General features: G+C 37.2%; 1 protein-coding gene across 1 annotated transcript in view; it reads left to right on the top strand.

Annotated features, from left to right (window-relative positions):
* NIPAL2 (NIPA like domain containing 2) overlaps nucleotides 1-14,676 on the top strand; it is an 85,027-nt gene that overhangs the window by 33,014 nt on the left and 37,337 nt on the right. The window contains exon 4 of the mRNA XM_043601457.1: nucleotides 11,520-11,579. Within this exon, the coding sequence (XP_043457392.1) occupies nucleotides 11,520-11,579 (60 nt within the window). The remainder of the gene's footprint in view (nucleotides 1-11,519; nucleotides 11,580-14,676) is intronic.

Below are 14,676 nucleotides of genomic sequence, written 5' to 3'. Positions count from 1 at the left end.
GTTCACAGACTATATCAGCCTTTTCCAAGTTAAATTCAGGCAGTAATTTAGAAATAAAGGCAAGAAACAAATATTGAATGAGCATCCACTATGTCAGGTAATGTATGAGACACACAAACTTGCAATTTTACTTCATTAATGCCCAGATGTATAGAAGTGAGTAATGAGTGGATGAAATTTGAGATGAATTGTATGAGATCAAACACTTGGCATTTTACGTGGAATGATAACATCGATAGCAGCGAGATTTCCTTGACCCTCAAATAATTTCCTAAGAGAAGTAGTCACTGTGTGATGGGCTAATTTGGATGAAAGTTAGAGAGCCAAATGCCCTGAGAAAATGAGGAGAGAATGAGACATGTGACTCTTAAGTCTTTTCCATCTCCAGTTTTCCCTAACATGCTGGCTGTGGCCCAAATGGAAATTCATGATGTGGGATATATGTTGTTTCGTGTATTTCTGTTGTGCCGTGATAGAGCTGTAAGCTGAAGTGTGTCTGTAACCCATTAGACGATGGTCATAGTGTAGCCAGAAAGCCCTGGTGAGGCCTTTTTGGAACTCTAAAGAAGTCATCTCAAGCAGAAACTTTGGTCTCCAAGATTTTTATTAGAAACAAATGAAAGGAAGCATAAACAGACCAATAAGCAAGTGACCTGTAACATTCCACAGACCTAGATGCTAAGAATTCTCTCTGTCCTTTGGAGCCCCGTGCTTAGTGCCAGCCTGGATGAAATCACGAGAGCTCTAAACCGCATGGGCTGCCTGTGGGCACTTCACGCAGACGTTTATTTTCATGTTGGAAATATGCAGAAAATATCCCTTTCTCGGTGGCTTTGGGTTGTCTGCTCCAGCAGATTTGTCCCCAGACCAGCCTAAATAAAATGCGCAGAATTAAACTCTGAAGTTCTCATTTTATGTCTGCTCATGCACTTAGCTGAGAGCATTCCTAAAACCTAAAAAACTCTATTTGAAAGGTCTTTTCCACCCATCCTGACTTTTTGAGGATGTGTTTCTAGAGAAGTTGCTACTGACGAAGTAATGTGCTATTGAATTTATAATACAGAGTTAATCCTCTCAGTGACAGAGTTTTTACTTTTTCAGAGTCTTTTCAAGCTTAATCACTAATGTGTGTCATGACAAATGCAGAAAAGAAAGGACTGTTGTTCTTAATCCAGGTACATTTCCTTGTTTGAAATTATACAAATTACCTTTGAATAATTTCTCCAGTATCTTCAATAAGTGACACAAGCAAATTTTATATTAATATGAACAACTTGACCGCTGCATTCCTGCCGGTATGGGTGGTAGGACTTTTTTTCTCTATCAAGAAACACTTTTCAAACTCTCACATTTTCAGATTTTCAAATCCTAACTCCATAGAGTATGTGGTAATTGACCTACTTTTCCCCTACAGTTCTACAACAGGGAATGATAATTTTGGGTCACTCAGTACCTCCATACAGTTAGAGTTGATTGAGCCTGGGAGCACGCTCAATGTGTCCACATGTTTGAAGCTTGATGGTGAGTGACGGGAAAGTGCTTTCGTGGTTTGCTTTTTAGCAGTACAATAAAGTTGCCATTGTAAGTGGTCAGAAACCACAAGCCAGATATTTACATGTGAGGATCTGTTTGTAGCATTGTTATATAAATATGTTCTTTTCATGTCATGGGTTATTTTTTATGAAATGGTTTCCTTTACTACTTTGTCTTCTACTTGACTATATTATAAAGATATAGCCTGGCTTCCCTTCAGATCACAGAGGCTAACCAATGAACGGAATGTACACTAAATGAAAATTGATGACATTTTCATTGCAGACTAGGTGAGATTCCAAAAACCGGTGTCTTGTAGATCAGATCTTTGCTGTGTTTTGTTTGGCTTAAGCAATGCTTTTAAAGAATACAAACTAATTTTCCAGTTTAAAAACTGGACCATGAAACACAAAAAGTGGTTTGCCTTAAAGAATCAGATTTGGTAACCCTGGACTTGCATGTGGCTAGAGCTGAATTATGGCTGCTACTTTTCACTGATCTTGTATATTCCAAGTCACCACGGCCCTACTGCTCCCCACAGCTACAGCTCCCCGCCCTCATCACACCAGCCCCCCAACCTCATCATCACACCCTACCACCCTTCATCGCCCCAGCCCACCATCTTCATTACTTTTTTCCTCTATAGAGGATTGCCTACTTGGCCCCTGTATGCATTTGAATTTGTAACCCATGGACCAAGGGTTTGTTTGTTTCTTTTGTTTTGTTTTGTTTTTTATAACTGAATCAGATATGAATATTATATCCATAATCACAGATGAGTAAAGTGTAATTGTTTTAATTTGGGGTTAAATGTGTCTTTTAAGAAGTGGTCACAGTTGCATGAAAAAGAATAAAATACCTAGGAGTAAATTTAACCAAGGAGGTGGAAAACCTGTACACTGTAAGTGTAAGACATTGATGAAAGAAATGGAAGATGATGCAAATAAATGGAAAGACAGTCTGTGCTCAAGGATCGGGAGACTTCATATTGTTAAAATGCCCATACAACCCAAAGCAATCTATAGATTCAATGCAATCCCTATTAAAATTCCGACAGCATTTTTCACAAAACTAGAAAAGACAGCTATAAAGTTTGTATAGAGCCACAAAATAGCCAAAGGAATCTTAAGAAAGAAGAACAAAGCTGGAGGCATTACGCTCCCCGGCTTCAAATGATATTACAAAACTATAGTAATCAAAACTCTTTGGTATTGGCATAAAAACAGACACAGATCAATGGACCAAAACAGAAAGCCCAGAAACACATCTATGTCTATGTGTTTAATTAATTTTCTAAAAAGGAACCAAGAATATGCAATGGGAAAGATCAGTCTCTTCAATAAATGGTGCTGGGAAACTGCATAGTCACATGCAAAAGAATGAAACTCGACCAGTCTCTTACATCATACACAGAAATTGACTCAAAGTGGATTAAAGGCCTGAATGTAAGACCTGAAACCATGAAACTCCTAGAAGAAAACATAGGCAGTAAGCCCCTTGACACTATTCTTGGCAATGATGTTTTTGGATTTGACACCAAGAGCAAAGACAACAAAAGCAAAAATAAACTACAGTGGGACTACACCAAATTAAAAAGCTCTGCACAGCAAAAGAAACTATCAACGAAATGAAAAGACAAACTACTAAATGGGAGAAAATATTTGTAAATCATATATCAAATGAGGAGTTAACATCCAAAATATATAAAGAACTCACATAATAGCAAAAACAACAAATGATCCAATTTTAAAATAGGCACAGCATCTGCATAGACTTTTTTTTTTAAAAAGACATACAGATTACCAACAAGTACATTAAAGATGTCCAACTTCATTAATCAATAGGGAATTGCAAATCAAAACCACAATGAGATACCACCTTATACCTGTTTGAATGGTTATTATCAAAAGATAAGAAGTAACAGGTGTTGGCGAGGATGTGGAGAAAAGGGAACCCTTGTGCACTGTTAGTAATGTAAATTGCACTGTTAGGAATGTAAATTGGTGCAGCCACTATGGAAAACAATATGGAAGTTCCTCAAAAAATTAAAAATAAAATTACCCTGTGATCCAGAAATTCCACTTCTGGGTACTTATCCAAAGAAACAAAACAGTGACTTGAAAAGATAATATGCATCCCTGTGTTCATTGCAGCATTATTTACTATAGCCAAGATATGGAGACAACCTAAGTGTCTATCAATGGATTAATTTTTTAAAAAATGGTGTATATTCATGATGGAATATTATTCAGCCACAAAAAAGAATGAAATCTTATCACCTATGACATGGATGGACCTTGAGGGCATTCCACTAAGTGAAGTAACTCAGAGAAAGACTAATACCATATTATCTCACCTATATGTGAAATCTGAAAAACAAACAAAAAAATCAAGCTTATAGATACAGAGAACAGATTGGTGGTTGTCAGAGGCAGGAAATGGGAGGTGGGTGAAATGACTGAAGAGAGTCAGAAGGTACAAACTTCCAGTTATAAAATAAATAAGTCATGGGATGTCATACACTGCATGGCAACCATAGCTAATAGTACTGTGTTACATACTTAAAAGTTGGTAAAAGTAAATTTTAAAAGTTCTCATTATAAGAAAAAACATTCTGTAACTATATATGGTGAGCAATGTTAACTAGACTTAATATGGTGACCATTTTGCAATATACACAAACATCGGCAGATTTAATGCAATCCCTATCAAAATACCAACAATGTTTTTCACAGAACTAGAACAAATAACCCTAAAATTCGTATGGAACCACCAAAGAATCGAATAACCAAAGCAGTCTTGAGAAAGAAGAACAAAGCTGGAGGTGTCACAATGCCAGATTTCAAGACATGTTACAAAGCTGTAGTAATCGATGGGGCGCCTGGGTGGCACAGTCGGTTAAGCGTCCGACTTCAGCCAGGTCACCATCTCGCGGTCCGTGAGTTCGAGCCCCGCGTCAGGCTCTGGGCTGATGGCTCAGAGCCTGGAGCCTGCTTCCGATTCTGTGTCTCCCTCTCTCTCTCTGCCCCTCCCCCGTTCATGCTCTGTCTCGCTCTGTCCCAAAAATAAATAAAAAACGTTGAAAAAAAAAATTAAAAATAAATAAATAAATAAATAAATAAATAAATAAATAAACAAAGCTGTAGTAATCGGAACAGTACAGCACTGGCAAAAAATAGACACAGAAATCAATGGAACAGAATAGAGGGTCCAGAAATAAACCCACACTTATATGGTCAATTAATCCATGACAAAGGACGCAAGAATATACAATGGGAAAAAGACAGTCTCTTCAACAAATGGTGCTGGGAAAACTGGGCAGCCAACATGCAAAAGAATGAAAATGGATCCCTTTCTTACACCATACACAAAAATAAACTCAAAATGGATTAAAGACCTAAGCGTGAAACCTAAAACCATGAAACTCCTAGAAGAAAACATAGGCAGTAATTTCTCTGACATGAGCTACAGAAAAATCTTTCTGGTTATGTCTCCTAAGGCAAGGGAAACAAAAGTAAAAATAAACCGTTGGGACTACATCAAAATAAAAAACTTTTGTACAGTGAAAGAAACCATCAACAAAACAAAACAGCATACTACTGAGTGGGAGAAGATATTTTCAAATAATATATCCAATAAGGGGTTAATATCCAAAATACATAGAGATCTTATTCAACTCAACCAAAAACAAAATCCAATTAAAAACTGGGCAGAGGACCTGAATAGATATTTTTCCAAAGAAGACATAAATGGCCAACAGATATATGAAGAGATGCTCAGTATTCTTACGGAATACTCAGAATTCTTAAGGCAATCCCTAATGGTAGAATCTTTAAAAAAATGATCTTAAAAAATTGAAAAAACAAGCTAAAAGCAAAATCAGACCTATAATTATAGAGAACAAACTGATGGTCGCCAGAGGAGAAGGGATGGGGGTTTGGGCAACATGGGTGGAGGAGAGAGGAAGATACGGGCTTCCAGTTATGAAATGAATAAGTCATGAGAATGAAAGGCAACAGCATAAGGAATACAGTCAATGGTATTGTAATAGTGATGTAACGGGGCAGATGGTAACTACTTGTGGTGAACACAGCATAATGTATAACCCTGTCAAATCACTAAATTATACACCTAAAATTAATATAAGATTGTGTGTCAACTATACTAAAATAAAAAATTAAGTTTAAAAAGAGTGCACTAATCTTGATGAGAACTGAGAAATGTATAGAATTGTTGAATGTTGTATACCTGAAACTAATATAGCATTGCATATAATTATACTTCGGTAAAGTATTAAGTGAAAGAATCTTAAAAAATAAAACAGAAATACAAATATAAAATCATTATGTTGTATAACTGAAACTAATATAATGTTGTATGTCAATTATACCCCAAATTTTAAAAAGGATTTAAAATATTAAGTTGTCAGGTCACCTGGGTGGCTCAGTCAATTAAGTGTCTGACCTAGGCTCAGGTCATGATCTGACCGTCCGTGAGTTCGAGCCCTGCATCGGGCTCTGCTCTGACAGCTCAGAGCCTGGAGCCTGCTTCTGATTCTGTCTCCCTCTCTCTCTTCCCCTCCCCCACTTATGCTCTGTCTTTACCTCTCTCAAAAATAAATAAACATTAAGAAATTATTTTAATAAAATAAAAAATTAAGTTGTCATAAAGGGTAAAAAATGAAAAGTAGTAAATAAATGTGAGCAAGATATTTTTCAATGGCCATAGTATAATGCATTAAATAGTTATTGAACTCTTCTGTGCCATTAAACCTTTAGTAAAAAATCATTATTTGGGGGGTAAAGAGAGTTTAGTAAAGTGCACATATATCTTAATGTAAAAAGGGAATCCTCAGTTATCTATTCTACAGACACAAAGATCTAAACTCACCTGTAAAAATCTACCCTTGAGTTTGATTGTTAACATCTAGAAGTTTGATGCTTAACTTCTGTTTTACTGATCCCCATTAGTAACTATTACAGAAGAAAATCCAAATCAAGTTTGTACAGTCTTTCTGAATTCTCATGCACCAGATTAATTTATAGTTGTTTTTTTTTTTTTTCCTTTCACCTGAGGCCTGCTATGGATTTTAGAGCATAAACTCTTATAACAGCCAGTCCTTGGACCAAATCTGAATGATGTCAAAGGAGGCAAATCAGGGACAAATGTGGGATTCATTTCAGGGACGGTTAGGAAGCCCAACACCAGGCCACAGCCGACCCCTGGACCTGGCACCCTCGCCCACATCTAGACTTGGTTCAGCTGAAGCCACCAGAATCTTGGTTGGCCTTTATCTAATTTCTTCTGGAAATCCAAATCAGAATTCCCACATGTACATTTCTTTATATCAACCTTGACTGGACAGGATACTCTGTTCTGATTACTAATCTGAGTGACATTTAATGGCCAAAAACAGAACAGTTGACTCACCCATAATAATTGTTGTTGAGTCTTCCTGATAATGAAGCACTACAACTTTAGGGCCAAATGAATACATTAATAATTGGCTCCATAGGAACACTGTAGAAGCTTTTTTTGTTTTTTTCTCCCAACAGAAAATATTCCTGCTATCTTCCCCCTGCCACCCAACTTCTACATAACCACTGATTACATTTTGGTACATTATCTTTCATATGCTACCTTTCACCTTTTCTTTTTTAATGCATTGTGGTCATTGTGGTTCAGTGTCTGCCTCTGGGGTCACCATATGACACTGTGTAATGAATTTAATCCAGCATCCACAAGTACTCTCTGTGTAGACCCATGTCTGTGAGCACTCTGTATCCATCTGTGTCCATATGAAGGCTAGAATGGAAAAGTGTTCTTGAACCTCTTGCCCAAATATGCCTCAAGTCAAAAATGCACACAAAATGTGAGTGCTGACGTAAATGCTCAGTAGTAACTATAGGTTGATCATACCTAGTCCAAATCTGTTTAGTTTACAACTGTGTCCTGTTTTAATGCTTTTTAAACTATTGATCTTGGGGTGCCTGGGTGGCTCAGTCAGTTGAGCATCTGACTCTTGATTTGGGTTCAGGTCATGATCCCAGGGGGATTGAGCCCCACCTCAGGCTCTGCGTTGAGCGTGGGGCCTGCTTAAGATTCTCTCTCCTTCTCCCTCTGTCCCTCCCCCTCTTACATGCCCTCTCTCTCAAATTAAAAAAAAAAAAAGCAAAAGCCAAAAAAACTATTCTTCTTGAAATGCTCTATTTTTGAATATTAAGTTTCACTACAGGAGCAAAAGCATAGTGGTTCTTTCCTCTTCCTAGATGTTCATCAGGCAGTGGTGGTGGTTATAGCAACAACTAGACAGGGTTGAGTTTGACAAATCTCTGATTGCAACTATATATGAGGCACTTCAGTTTATTTTTTCTCATTTTAAAAATTTACTGTTCTACTTAGAAGTTATGTTATTAGCTGTTGCTCAGATACTGTCTTTTTGCTCAGCACAGCTCTCATTTTAACCATATTTTGAAAGATAAATGAATTACAAGTAAATGTTCCTTAACAGAATGTTCTTTTTTATTGCTTCGTTTGCTAGATGAATAAAACTAAAAAATCTTATTCTCTTATCTAACAGTTTTGTAGAAAACCTCATATTCTCTTAAAACAGAAAAAAATGAGTATGGAAATGCATTAGATATAAGTTCTTTCAGAAAGTAAAAGCATATTAATGTTCTTAAAACTCTGATAAATATTTTGTAGCCGATTGATATAATTTGATGCATATAAGTATATGTCAAGCTTATTGTTACCAATCATGTCCCATTTTTCTTTTAGCAATGAAATTGTCACCTACCTCTTTTCCCCTATCCGTTCTTTTTTGTTTTTAATGTTTATGTATTTTTGAGAGAGAGAGACAGAGAGAAAGAGGGGGAGGGTCAGAGAGAAAGGGAGACACAGAATCCGAAGCAGGCTCCAGGCCCTGAGCTGTGAGCACAGAGCTCGATGTGGGGCTTGAACCCGCGAACCACAACATCATGACCTGAGCCAAAGTTGGATGCTTAACTGACTGAGCCACCCAGGTGGCCTCCATGGGTTCTAAAAATGAAATTATTTTTGAAACTGGTTGAGCAACAAGAAAAGAAGGAAAATGATGCCTTTCTACCTTCAAGGGAGGCAATGGAGTGTAGTGTACCAGAAAGAGCTCTGGACTGGGGATAAGGAAATGTGGGCTTTGGTTCTGATTCTGCTGTAATATAAAGGTTTGTTAGTGATTATTTATTTTTGACGGGGGGGGGGGGGGGTGCGGAGAGAGAAGGAGACACAGAATCCCAAGCAGGCTCCAGGCTCTGAGTTGTCAGCACAGAGCCCCACGTGGGGCTCAAACTCACAAACCATGAGACCATGACCTGAGCCGAAGTCAGATGCTTAGCTGACTGAGCCACCCAGGTGCCCTGTAATATAAATGTTTATTAAGTGAATGGATCAACGAATGAACAAACAACTCCTCTGGACCTGTCTCCCAGATATAAAGTTTAGAACCTGAAGTACATTGTCTTTGTATCTCCTATCAGCTCTAAGGTTTCCTCATTCCATGTAAGCAATGTCTGCCTTCTTACTAGACTCCTTTGCTGTGAAATAGTCATCTTAAGGATTGTTATAATGGAATGCATTTGGATTTGGTACGCATTAGTAGTGATAATTCACCTATTTTTTATTGATCGATCTCCCTCCACTTGAAAACATTCCTTATGTAATTACACAGGAGGTCAGTGATGGGATGGGAATGGGGTCTTGTTTTTTATACTTTTTCTAATTCTCTGAAATGTTAAATTAGTTTCCCTGAATTGTTTTGGTCCAAATATGAAATGGAAAATTTTCATACATTTTTACCCCTGTCCTGAACTCAATTCTTAACCTAATGGGCTATGTATCTGTACAGGAAACATTGCTTTAATGTTTTAAAGTCACATCACCCAATTAAGTTCATGCTTGGTGGACATTTTTCACACTCCGTTTATTCTGTGTGAAATGTCCATTCCGATAAATAACCTGCCCAGGAGAATTTTGCAAGGACTTGAATAATAGCTCAACTTGAATAAGAGAGAGCGAGGTTGAGAAAAAGATGGAGAAAACATATGAGAATCCCAGCTTATCTTGAATGAGGGCTTCTGGTATGGATTTATTTTGTTTTAAATCAATTGCCAGAATAACAGATATAGTTATATTCAAATTTAATTGATTTAATGGATTATTATACAGGCTTATTAAAATTTTTATCTATGAAAAAATTTTAATGATGTTGCAAATTGTTTGTAATATGGTAGCTAAGGAAACTGAAAAAAAAAATTGCATTATAGTTTCAACTCCGCTAAGGTAAAATAAATGTGCCAACATACTAACTACAATTTTCTCTAGGTGATGAGTTATTTTTATGATGACTTTTCTTCCCTATTTTCTTCTGTATAGTTTTATTTTAAAAAACAAACTTAAAAGCCTTGCTAATAATTTCTGTTAAAAATTTAAAATTCAAATTATGATGTGTATTATTTTGTAGTATTGCAAGTTTGGGTTTTCCCATGCCTCTACTCATAGAGGAATGGCTCCATAAGAGGAACAACTCAGAGAGATTCAACTTACCCTACACAACCTGAGGCCATAGAAACAGGTCAAGGCTCAGTTAGAGGCTGAGGATTCAGTAGCCTCAGTAATGGGAAAGAGGGTCTTATACTATGAGGGCCAGTAAATGCAGGGCAGAGATCCCACCAACTCTCTTATCTATGTGCTAGCTACACCTGGGAGATCTTAGAAAAATAAGACATCTCAGAGTAAAAGGAACTGATAGTCTTTTTGGGGGTGGGGAATAGGCAAATAAATCTTCCGTGTAACATGAAAGCTATATGACAAGGGGTAATCAATCACACCAAAGTGTGGATTGGTCGACTGGGTCTGGGGGAATCCAGAGGTGATACTTGAGTCTAGAGTTGGTCTCAAAACTGGAGGCAGAGTTGCAAAGGGAATAACATGAATAAAAGTCCTTTAGAATGAAACTAAATGAGGGGTGCCTGGGTGGCTCAGTCAGTTAAGAGTCTGACTTCAGCTCAGATCATGATCTCACAGTTTGTGGGTTCGAGCCCCGCGTTGGGCTGTGTGCTGACAGCTCAGAGCCTGGAGCCTGCTTCAGATTCTGTGTCTCCCTCTCTCTCTGCCCCTCCCCAACTAGTGCTCTATCTGTCTCTGTCTCTCAAAAAATAAAAAAAAAATTGAAAAAAAATTAGAATGAAACTGATGGTTCTGGGAATTATGATGATTTTAGTAAGGGTGGGCATAGAATATAAAAGAGATCGAGGACAAATGTGTGAGGAAAGTGGCAGGAGCTTGAGGTCTATGCCTGAAATGAAGCCCAGTGACCGTGGACTGAAGAGGAGGGTGAACTGGACAGTTGGTGAAATCTGGACCTGACAGACCCAGGATGCTGTTGGACGTGTCATATGAAGGAGAGTGGAGACTGGCAGTAGTCCTAGGATTCTGGGGCTCCTTAGAGGTGTCATTGGAATAGACTTTACCAACTGAGCCACCCAGGTGCCCCTTGGAATAGGAATTACAGGAGGAGATGAAGGGAAATAATGAGTTTCAGTCTGGCATATATCGAAAATTAAAACTTCCTTCTTTCCATTCTTTCTTTCCTTCCCTTCTGTCTTTCTGCCTTTCCATCCCTTCCTGCTCTATCTACCTATCTATCACCTATCTATCTATTCATCTATTCATTTAGTTATTTAGTAACCTTTATTTTGCCCTTGCTGTCCATGGGGCATTATCTCAGCCACTGTCCTAGGTCCATTGTAAACCAGGCCAGTTTTTATGTATCCTCAACCATGAGGGGGCGAGAGGGAGTTGTTTTCACAGCCACAGCTGCTGGATGTCTCTGACCAGAACATAACTAATCAGGTATAAGACACAAAGAGCTTAATTTCTTTCAGATGGTACCGTATAATGTATGTTTTTTATATTGGAAACACCACTGATGGCCATTTCCTTTCTAGGTAGTGCCATTATTTCTGTTATGTTTCTGAAAGAAAATTTAAGAGCTTCAGATTTACTAGGTAAGTAATTATTTAAGTCATGTAATTATAGCACTGCTTGATCAGGAAATAAATAATATTATCCATAAAAAAATGTGCTTTAAAAACAGGTAACAAATTGCTGAAATGGATAAATCTCATTTAGAGGTGACCAGGATTCTTTCTTGGAGTTGCCATCTGCACTTTCATGTGAAGTATTCTGTTTTCATTGTGCCCACTGCCCATGCTATTGACCACAGCACATTATTATTTTATACTATTATTATGAATGTTATGAAATTTTCATGAGCATAATAAAATCCAAGAAAACATCTGTATTACCTAATAGAGTCTTCCACTTCAAAGGATGTATTTGTTACATTGTCAAGTGAAAGTCCTGCATAAAAATGAAAACCACACAAAAATTAGATGCACCAATTAACCACCTAATTTGTATTTTGCTCTTTCCAAAAACAACAGAGAACATTCCCCTTCAGATTTTCATTTAGAAATACAGCTGTTAGTAGAAAATAATAACAGCCTTCCTGGCTATAAGAAGGGTTGCTATTATATAGCAGAGCCATCATGTTACTGATTATATCTTCTACGTTTTACTAGAAATATCATTTGTGAGAATTCTGGAGGTTCATATTTTCTTCCTTGACAAAGTCTTCTCTGAATTGCTGCTGACATATGATAACGAATATGATCCTTTAGGCACTTTAAATAAAGGAGCGGCTGCTTACTTCCAAGGAGATCACATTTTTAAAAAAATTTGAGCTTTAAATGTGACGCCAGTGTTGGTATGTTGAGCATTTGTTTTCCCTGATTGTGTTTCCCTTGAGCCTGTTGTCTTGAAAGTGTTTTCACTTTTTCTTTTTCCTCCTTGGTTTGATTCTGCTAGTAGAGTTTTTAGTCCACATCATCAAATGTGTCATGGTTGAAATGTTTTTCCAAATGCACTCATATATGCATTGTATCTTTTCAAATATATTATTTTTCTATACTCTTTTTTTTTTAATATATCTTGGTTTGTGGAATCATTTGGGGAAGATGTACAGAATTAGAAATAAGAATGAGCAATGCCTGAATTTTATAAATTAAAAACAAATTACATTTTACATTATTTTTCTCATTTGTCAAATGCCTTAAGGAAACTCTAAATCATTTTATCTAACATATGTCATCTTTTATAGTTAATGGTTGATTAATGTTTAAATTAATCAAAAGTATTTGATGAAGAAATACAGATGGATATATAGGGAGACTTGCTAACTATTGTGAATACTGGTGATAAAAAGATGGCGAAGACGGAATCTCTGCCCTCAAATAATACAGTTGGTGATAAAATATATACATAAATAAGTTTTTTAAAAGCAGAAAGCAGTATGTATCCTAATGCCTTGAGGCTTTAGTTAAGAACAGGATCTCTCAACCTCAGCACTGCTGACATTTTAGGCTGGAGAATTCTTCTCTGCGGGGAGCTGTCCTGTGTGTTGTAGGCTGCTTACCAGCGTCCTGCCTGGCTTTTACCCATTAGATGACAGGAGCACCCTCCGCCCTAGTAATGATAACCAAAAACAACTTCAGATATTGCCAAATGTCCCCCGAGGGACAAAACCACCCCCAGTTGAGAACCACTGGTTTAGAATAAAGAGAGGTTACTCTAGTTGAGAAGCTCAGAGAGAATTTTTTTATAGCAGAGGTAACATTCGTATCAGTTCTGATAGCTGGATAGGACAGGCACGGGCAATACCCAAGCATTTGGAGGAGGGTGTACAGAGGGGCGAACACAAGAAGTATTAACAAAGGTGCAAAAAGGCAGGATAAGTTTTCTATTTAATATGGCACTCAACTGCTGCCAGTTAGGATCGGGAAAAATTAATGAAAGTCACAATTATGGAAAGGGAAGAAATAGAAATATCAGTGTATGCAGATGATTTGATTATATACTTGGAAAACCCGAGATCAACAGAACATTGCTAAAAGCAAGAAACTAGCTCAATGTCAAAGGATGTAAATTAAACTCACTTTCATAGGTTCAAATCTGGATTCAACTTTCGCTGTCAGCTATGTGGCTGACATGATATTACCTAACTTCTCTAAGCCTCAGTTTGTTGACAAACATAGAAGACTGTTCTAAGGATCAAACTGGATAATTCATATAAGCACTCTGAGAAATATAAAGCCCTATTTATGTAATTGTCATGTCTATGATCAACTTCATTCCTGAAAGGTAATATTAAAAATGTAACATAGGGAATAAGAAACAGACATATACACACACACACCAAAAAATAATAATAGTAAATTAAACCTCTATTAATTCTTTGATTCTTTGCTAATTTCTCTTATTTTAATAATAGCTAATATTTATTAAACATTTCCTCTTTCCAGGTACTATCAGTGTTTTACATGAACTATCTCATTTAAATGTAGGAACAACCTATTTACAGAACTGATAGTTAGGTTAAATAGCTTGTCCAAGGTCATATAACTAGTAAATGGCAGACCAGTATTCTAATAATGGCAGCCTGATATAAGCATAGCGTAATGGTTGAGGGTGAGTCTCTAGTGACAGAGAACTGTGTGACCTTTCAAAGTTACTTACTCTCCTTAAGCTGCATTTTCCTCACATTTCAAATGAAGATAATATTACCTATCTTGTAGGATTAAGTGAGTTCCTAGAGGTAGAAGTCTTAGAACAGGGTCTGTCATGTAATAAATCTTCCATGTTAGCTATGATCATGATTTTTTTTAATGTTTATTTATTTTTGAGAGAGGGAGAGGGAGAGAGTGTGAGCAGGGGAGGGGCAGAGAGAGAGAGACGCAGAATCTGAAGGAAGCTCCAGGCTCTGAGCTGTCAACACAGAGCCTGACGTGGGGCTCAAACTCAGGGACCACTAAGATAATGACCTGAGCCAAAGACAGATGCTTAACTGACTGAGCCACCCAGGCACCTCCAGCTTTGATCATTATTGCTGCTACCACAGTCACACATCCCTACACTCTAATGGTTCATCAGAGGAAACATTGATTAGGATATTTTTGCAAACTTTAATAATTCAGCTAATATTTTCCACAATTCTAATTGGGTATTTTTGCCTTCCTAATTTAATGCTTTGTGAGTAGGGCTCTG

This window comes from Prionailurus bengalensis, chromosome F2 (genome assembly GCF_016509475.1).
Source record: "Prionailurus bengalensis isolate Pbe53 chromosome F2, Fcat_Pben_1.1_paternal_pri, whole genome shotgun sequence".
NCBI lineage: Eukaryota > Metazoa > Chordata > Mammalia > Carnivora > Felidae > Prionailurus > Prionailurus bengalensis.
Note: the sequence above shows the minus strand (reverse complement) of the source record. Positions and strands in the feature narration are given on the sequence as shown.